General features: G+C 35.7%; 1 protein-coding gene across 1 annotated transcript; it reads left to right on the plus strand.

Annotated features, from left to right (window-relative positions):
• Positions 1-1050: 1050 nt before the first annotated feature.
• On the plus strand, positions 1051-2110 carry LOC107137872 (olfactory receptor 4K5). Its single transcript, XM_015480309.1, has one exon. The coding sequence runs from the start codon at positions 1070-1072 to the stop codon at positions 2039-2041; it is 972 nt and encodes a 323-aa protein (XP_015335795.1). The 5' UTR covers positions 1051-1069; the 3' UTR covers positions 2042-2110.
• Positions 2111-8728: the final 6618 nt, after the last annotated feature.

The raw sequence follows: 8728 nt of genomic DNA on the forward strand, positions 1-8728 counted from the left end.
AATTAGGTTCCTTACGATGACAGTTGCCAAGAATGTATTTCAGAGCTAGCACAATTTACTAAAATAGAGCTTGTTGAAAGTTGTTCTAGCACCTGAACTAGATTTATATAGTAGGGGTGTATCTTTACAGGGGACTAAAACAAGAGATACAAATCTGAACTAGTCATTAGTATTATTCTGACATCAAACATAAACATATTTAGGAATATAGTAGGTTTATAATCTAATTGTTTTACCTCTCAAAGCTAAAAATTAACCCTAAAAACAATACTATTCCTTTGATCATTATAAGAATGTCTTAAGATGTTCATGAAGAAAACTTAAGCATGGGGAACACAAGTGAACTTTATTTTTATAGGCAAAGAAAATGGAGTATTTAGAAAATCAAGTTAAAGTGAGTTTTAACTAATTAAAGTAAGCCATGATATGAACTAATGGAATTATTTGAATGATTAATTGACAAACTGTTGGAACTAAAAACCTGGATAATATGTCTACAACAGCATCTCTTTAGTAGGAATTGTCTAAATTGGATATATTCCTGCAACAGAAGTAAGATTAATTTTTGTTGTTATGGGATATTTAACATATTAAAAAGATCCATTAAAATATGTGTATCTCTTGGAGAGTTAAAAAGAATCTTGCACTTAAAGACTTATTAAAATGAGTCTTGGAAAATGATCATAAGGCCAACAGATCTGAATTGTCTTTGCCATTCTCCCAGGCTTATGGAGATGGGTTTTAAGTTACTGCTCTAGTCATGTTATCACAGATAAGCTCATGAATTAGCTCCTTTACTACTATGTAACACATAGAGACCATTCAGAAACTCTAGGGTTTCTGCCAAGACTGAACAAATTACTAAGCATTATTTAGACATTCTCATAAGTTCCTTTCTACTCTCCATATATATTATCATGATCTTTTCAAAATGTTTGTATTTAGCAAATACATATTATATATGAGGTCTCGGACTTCTTCACAATAAATGTTCTTAGTTCATAGTTCTAACCCCTCTTTCTTTCCCCTCCTTTAGGGTCGTTTCAGAGCAGGTCTGCCACCTGGACCCATGGACAAGGCCAATTCTTCAGGAGTCTTTGAATTTGTATTGCTGGGACTTTCTAGTTCTCAAGAACTCCAGCTTTTCTTTTTTGCTTTCTTTTCTGTGTTGTATGTAGTCATTGTGTTAGGAAACCTCCTCATTATCATCACAGTGACTTCTGATACCAGCTTGCACTCCCCCATGTACTTTCTCCTGGGAAACCTTTCCTTCGTTGACATCTGTCAGGCTTCTTTTGCTACGCCTAAGATGATTGCAGATTTTCTGAGTGAACACAAGACTATCTCCTTCAATGGATGCATAGCCCAAATTTTCTTCATTCACCTTTTTACTGGAGGGGAGATGGTACTGCTGGTCTCCATGGCTTATGACAGATATGTGGCCATATGTAAACCTCTACACTATCTGGTCATCATGAGCTGGAGGACATGCACGGTCTTAGTGGTAATCTCCTGGACTGTGGGCTTGGTGCACACATTAAGTCAGTTATCGTTTACAGTGAACCTGCCTTTTTGTGGGCCCAATGTGGTGGACAGCTTTTTTTGTGACCTTCCCCGTGTAACCAAGCTTGCCTGCCTGGACTCTTACATCATTGAAATTCTCATTGTGGTCAATAGTGGAATTCTTTCCCTAAGCACTTTTTCTGTCCTAGTCAGCTCTTATGTCATCATTCTTGTCACTGTCTGGTTCAAGTCCTCAGCTGCAATGGCCAAGGCATTTTCCACTCTAGCAGCCCATATCACAGTTGTAATATTATTCTTTGGGCCTTGCATCTTCATCTATGTGTGGCCCTTTACCACCTACCCTGTGGATAAAGTTCTTGCCATATTTTATACTATTTTTACTCCCATCCTAAACCCAGTTATATACACATTAAGAAATAGAGATATGAAGGCTGCCATGAAGAAAATTGTGGCTCATTACCTGAGGTCCAAAAAAGTTTCTGAAATTCCACTAGTAGTGAGGAATTCCCTTTATTAAGGCAAAACTCCCTCAACTTCTTCAAATAAATAATCTGCCAACAGATATTTTTATTGTATTCATATGGCATATCTCTGTAAAGAAACTCAAAGAAAGGAGACACAGAGACAAGGTACAGGGGCAGGAAAGGTGGCAGAGTGGCTCCTTGTCCAAGTGGCCATGTTTATTTATAACAATAAGTTACATTAGATCATTAGTACCATAACCACATTGTTGTTTAGAGTATCCATAAGGTTGCTTATTCTGCAGTTACATTTCACAGTTACAATATGCAATGTTAGGAGCTTTGTACAGTTCTCAAGAAGGTCTATTGTCTGAAAATACTGTTAGGCGGGCAGTTCCAGAAGCACTGGAGCTTGGTAAAACATTGTAGTTATCTAGCAAACAAGTTCTATTCCCAGGAGCTATGTGCCTAAGATTAAGGTTGAAGCCGTTAAGACCCTAGCATGGAGGACATTACCATAGCAACTGCTCATCCTATGCCTTTGCACAGAAACTTTCCCAGGTACCAAGCATGCCACAGCCATGAAGTCATCAGGGACCCCAATCTCAAACACAGAACCCCTATATATCTCAACAGTGGGGAAAATAATAAGGAAGATGATACAGAGAGTATTCGGTAGATGTTAACAAGTCTTTTCCCAGTATCACCTGAGCAAAAGTTGTGTATCTAAACATATGAAAACAAAACTACTCTGTATATTATTACATGTTGTAGAAATAAAGTAAGGATATTATATGAATAGCATGTATGTATTGACTGCTTCTGTTACAAGTAGATATGAATAAAGTGTGGAAAGGGGATGGGAACCCAATTCTTTGGTGGACATAAATTTAGACATGTATTTATTTATTTTTTCTGAAAAGTTTACTAACTTATGTGCCTAAAAAAATCTACATACATGAAGACTATTTAATAATATGGACTGAATTTTCCCAAGTTGAGTGGATAGCCAATCTACTGATTTATGATATGTACATGGACTTAAGTGGAGATTCCTAGGTTATGAAATCCTTCCCCCAACATCAATTACACTTGTATGGTTTTCCAGTAGCTAATAATGCTTTAAAATATAATGTTGCTTAATTATGAGTTTCCATTTCAGACATTACAAGAAGTGGGAATTCTCTGATCAATTTTAGGATAATTCCAATTTCCTTTGAATCCCTAACTTGTAGAAGAGAGGAGACGCTAGATAGATGAACCATTTCAACATCAACTTTTTCCATGTGTGATATGAACAGATTTACAACTTTACATGTGGACTAAATAGGGAGTATTTAATGAAAAAGAACCAGAGTTAAACATACATCTTGTTGGTGATCCACAAGTCCTGGACCACAGGACTAGCAAGAGATTTGTTAATGCTGATTAGATATCTCTTTAACTTTACTTGCCCAAATACTTCAATTCCTAAGAAACAAATAGACTAATGTAGATACTAATCTTTCCTTTATACAAGGAATGAAAACATCAGCTTTGTTTTTTGATTTCTTATCCTTTCAATTCAGTTAGTTTTTTCTGAACCCATCCCTAACAAAACTGTCATAAAATAAAATATTGAGGAAACCTTAATGATCTCCTCCTCTTCTCCCACACCACTTACTTTTGCTCTCTCAGTAGCATTCTAGTTCTCCTAAGATTTGATACTTTCTTTTTCTTTAGGGTAAGGGTGGTATAAGGGTAATTAATACCTTAGTATAAATTTGCATTCATTAGATACCATTCTAACAATTTATATTTAATAATTTCTTCCTAATTTTGGAATTCCTTCAAGATCAAGAGATGAGAGTTGGCAGATTGAATATAAAACCAGGGAAGGAAGAGGAGATCTTACTGATGTCCACTGACTTTGGACCATGTAGGCTTCCTCATATTCAGTTCATGAAATGAGGCTGGACTTGTGGTTGTTCTCAAATGAAGAAGTAGATACTGTATGATTTTCTCCTTATCAGCCATTTCAATGCTAGCAGAATTACTTGCTCTAAATTGAAATTAAACCTCTTTTCTGGTGTTTCTTTGAAGGGCTACATTAAATCCATTAAATAATGAGAATCAATGTGCCAAGAAGTCCAGAAATTATGAAATCTGGTTAGCTATGCTACTATTTGTTACTCAGGCACTCATAACATTCTTTGACTTGGTGAACTTTTATTTGACTATCATAGCTGTCCTTCCTAAGAACCAGCACAAACGCACACAAGATTCTATAGCAGTATATTTATGTTATGGTTTGGATATGAGATGTCCCCTGAAAAACTCATATGGCAATACATGAATGTTCAGAGGTGAAATAATTAGATTATGAGAGCTGTAACCTAATCAGTGATTAATCCATTTGACGGGATCATAATTTGAATGGACTTTTGGATGGCAACTGTGGGCAGGTGGGCATAGCTGGAGGAAGTAGGTCACTGGGGTGTGCCTTTGAAGGATTTATTTTGTGCCTGGCTTCTGGTGCCTACACACTCTGTCACTGCTTCCTATCTACCATGAGCTGAGCAACTTTCCTCCACCATGCCTTTCTGCCTTGATTCTGCCTCACCTCAGGCCAAACCAACGGAATTGGCCAACCATGGATTGAGTAATGGCCATTGCTCTAAAACTATGAATAAAAATAAACTTTTCCCTCACTAAGTTTTTTTGTGGGTATTTTGCTCACACTGACAAAGAGCTGACTAACCGTTTGTTAACTTAGAAATGTATCTATTCCTATTACTCAAATTTAAACATAGCTTCAAAAATAATAATTTATTATTACAATTTTTATGTAAAAGTAATATAATTTTAGTGAAAATAATGTTAATAAAAGTTATAGGAGCAGGGCTGGGGATGTGGCTCAAGCGGTAGCGCACTCTCCTGGCGTGCGCAGGGCGCTGGGTTCGATCCTCAGCACCACATAAAAATAAAAAATAAAGATGTTGTGTCCACCGAAAACTAAAAAATAAATATTAAAAAAATTCTCTCTATATCTCTCTCTCTAAAAAAATTATAGGAGCAATTTTAATTTTTATCATTTGTGCATTTTAATGTAAAGGCATTTTTATTCAGTTTTGAGAAAGATGACATTGTATAGAATGATCCTTGAAATGAAAAAGAACATGTTACCTATGATATTAAATTAATTTCAAATTTTATTTTTATTTAATTCCTGAGATATATGGAATTATTAAGAAATAGAGTCAGCATTCCCATAGCTAACACTGACACAGGAGGAAATGTGTGGGTCAAAAAACTCAAAAATTTCCCAGATCCTTTGAATTTTTTTCACATATCTTGACTTACATTTCTTGCACACAAATAAATTAAATTTGGAAGCTCTAATTTATTTGTATGAATAAGATATAATAGCATATTTTCATGAATATTTCATGTTTTATGAAAAAAATGTTATCCATATTTCAATTAAATACCTTAAAAGAATGTTTAAAAGTCAATCAAGTTTTTCAAGTAATAGAGAAAAAAACATTTTATTTTTAATACTTGGTAGAATCTCTTAACACAGTAGACATTCTAGGTGCTTTACTTAAATGTCAGTGGAGGCGACTACTTTCTTAGCAATAGACACGATTTCATGATTGTAAAATGAATTTCTACACAATGCATGGCAGGATAAAGAGCAATGGCCATAGTGACTGAAGAGTTTACATTCATTAACAGAATAAGAGAAGTAGATATGTCTCAGAAAGTTACAATTCCTGTATTTAATAGAGAGGATCCCTTCCTCTTTGTTTCTTTTGTCTTTGTTCCTTTTAGTTACACATGACAGTAGAGTTATTTTGTCATATTTATGCAAACATGGAGTACATCTTATTGAAATTAGTATCCCAGTCTTGAGGTTGTACATGATGTTGAGATTCACTGTGGTGTACTGATATATGTACATAGAAAACTTTCATGTCAGATTCATTCTACTTTCCTATTCCTGTCTGCCTCCCTTCCCTCCTTCCCCTTTGTCTAATCTACTGAACTTCTGCTCTTCCCCTTTCTCTTCCTTGTTGTGAGTTAGCATCCACACATCAGAGAGAATAGTCAAGATTTGGTTTTTTGGGGAATGGCTTATTTCACTTAGCATAATAGTCTCCAGATCCATCCATTTACCAGAAAAGGCATAAAGTCATTAAATTTTAAGGCTGAGTACACACCACAATTTTCTTTATCCATTCATCTGTTGAAAGGCACCTTTGTTTCTTGACTAAAAGCTCTTATGAATGCATTTTCTCTTCACACCAAATCCACCTTTTTGTGATAAGGAAGCTTGACCTGGTAAACCTATCCACTTTGCCAGGTTTATGAAAACATGCTGGATGTATATCACAGTAGGAAGGGGCTTCTTTTTTCTGTCCCAGTGGATGCTGCTTTTTTCCTGGTTCCCATACTGCATATGCTAGTGGCTTATGTTCATGGCATTTGCCCTCCAGCAAATTTGTTGCCAGCCTCAGCCTTAAATTTCCTGCTCCACATTTTTGTCCAAATAATCTGTAGAGCAACTCTGGTCCATGGCCACTCAGAGAACCTCAGGGGACTACATCCACCACCTCTCCAAACTGTTGTAAAACTCACCTTTGGGAAGCACATCCCCTGCCAAGTTTATTTCTTCCAATAGCTTTAGGTATTCTTTAGAGTTCTTTTACCATGTCTTGGTAGCTAAGAACCTATTACCAGCTAAAAATTCTTTATATTGAGTGTTCTTTGTTCAAATTACCATTTTTGGTCCTATCTCCTGATTGAACAAATACAGATAACTTTTAAGCATTTTGAGATATTGAAAAACCAGGAGCATCTAAAAACATCTCATGAAATACAACAAATATAATAATGAAAACTTTGTTGGCTGGATGTAGACATGACAGTGTTTCATTTACATAACACCAAAGTGGAAGTTATCTATGGCACACTTCAAAAATAGAAGAAAATAAAGCATTTATGAAGTGGATACTATATTTGTTCAACTCAATATTTAAAATTTCTTTGCTCCAAGCTGGCATGAAAACTGACATAAAATGAAGTTGAAATGACTATTGAGATATTTTGGAAAAGGAACAGAAGCTTTTTCATGGAGAAGAAATGAAAGCATATTCAAATACTTGAAGAACAATCATGCTGAACTAGAAATAGCTTTGCTTTGTGAACCACGGGTGGTAGAACTGTTCAATATATTGAACTCTCTTGTGACGTGTGAGCTCCTTGTGGTTGGAAGAACATACCTTGAGGCTACGTGATCATCTGTAACATTGTGTGACTGCTTATTGACAGAAAATTAGTGGTTGAAAAATTTCTGAGAGTCAGTTAAAATCAGGTAAACTTTTTCTTTTATGTATGTATGTGGGTGTGTATGTATCCACAACGTCCTAAAAGAAACTTTTCCATTCCTGGAAAAATCAGTTGCAAAACTTAATTGCTCCCATTGCAGGGTGACCCAGATCTCTAAAGGGTGATTTCTTACTTCCCCAGTGAAATCAATTTCCTGGAATGAGGACACAAGGCTTTATATTGCATTGTGGTAGGATATGGTAATTATATGGCCCAGGGCTGGAGGAGCAAAGCCCTTTCAACCTTAGGGCAGGCCCTAAGAGGCTTGCTGCTGCAATTCTCAGTGCAAGTTAAAATGCATGAGTCAAGATTTTAGTAGGAGTATTTTCAGTATGAAGACCCATGGCAGAAAGTGAAAAGCTTTCAAATAAACTGGGGAAACCATATTTGGAAAAAAAAAATAAAGAAGAAGTGAAAGAAACCATTAAAGTGTAAGTGCTGCACATACATTATGAACATATTATGGGACTAGACAAATAATAGATAAACTCTCTTCCAGATGCAAATCAGCAGCTAGAAGATAACAAAGGAAAAACTATTGTTGTCTCAGGCAAACTGGAAACTCCATTCGGAAGGGGCAAGTTCTCAGTCTCCACCTATCTGTATGACTCTCCTACTGTGCCGGTTTTGTGTTGTGTTGATAGGAACAGGATCAGAATCTGATTTCAGAGGTAGGTAGTATGTTATGGCCATTATGTATTCCTTCTCGGCCCCTTTTAATTCTTTCTATTCAGAAAACATTTAGCTATTAGTTTATACGTATTTGCTTACAAATACTTATCAACTCTCAAAATTTGCCTTTAATGTAAAAAAGGAATAGCTACACAAAGCAGAGTAAGGATCTATAGTGTATGCATTATTGCCTTTGCTTCTAGTCTTGTAGTAAATCAAGTGTTTTATGTTAAAATAAGGAGAAGAAAAATTTTGCATACTTATGGTTTCTGAGCTCTTTTGATACCTTTTAGAAGTGGATACTAATGTAACATCAATTTTTGTCTACCTAACTTAGTCTTGAACCAAGAATGGGGAAATTCTCTTATAATGTTGTCTGGGATCTGAAAACACTTCTATATCTGAGGTACAGCATCAATGAGAAAGTGAATGACTCATTAATGGAGAAATTTCTAGGTGCACTTTGAATAATCTAAGGAATTTTCAGTGACTTTCATAAACTTTGTTTCTAAAACATAACTGCCTCTGCACTTAGAATTTTAGAGATGAAATGGCTTTAGAACTATTATCTATTTTCTACCTAATCTCAGTAACAGCTAGTAAGTGGCAAATGTATTCTTTTTTTTTGGGGGGGGGGTACTGGGGATTAAACTCAGGGGCACTCAACCACTGAGCCACATCCCCAGACCTATTTTGTATTT

Source organism: Marmota marmota, unplaced genomic scaffold (genome assembly GCF_001458135.2).
Source record: "Marmota marmota marmota unplaced genomic scaffold, marMar, whole genome shotgun sequence".
Taxonomy (NCBI): domain Eukaryota; kingdom Metazoa; phylum Chordata; class Mammalia; order Rodentia; family Sciuridae; genus Marmota; species Marmota marmota.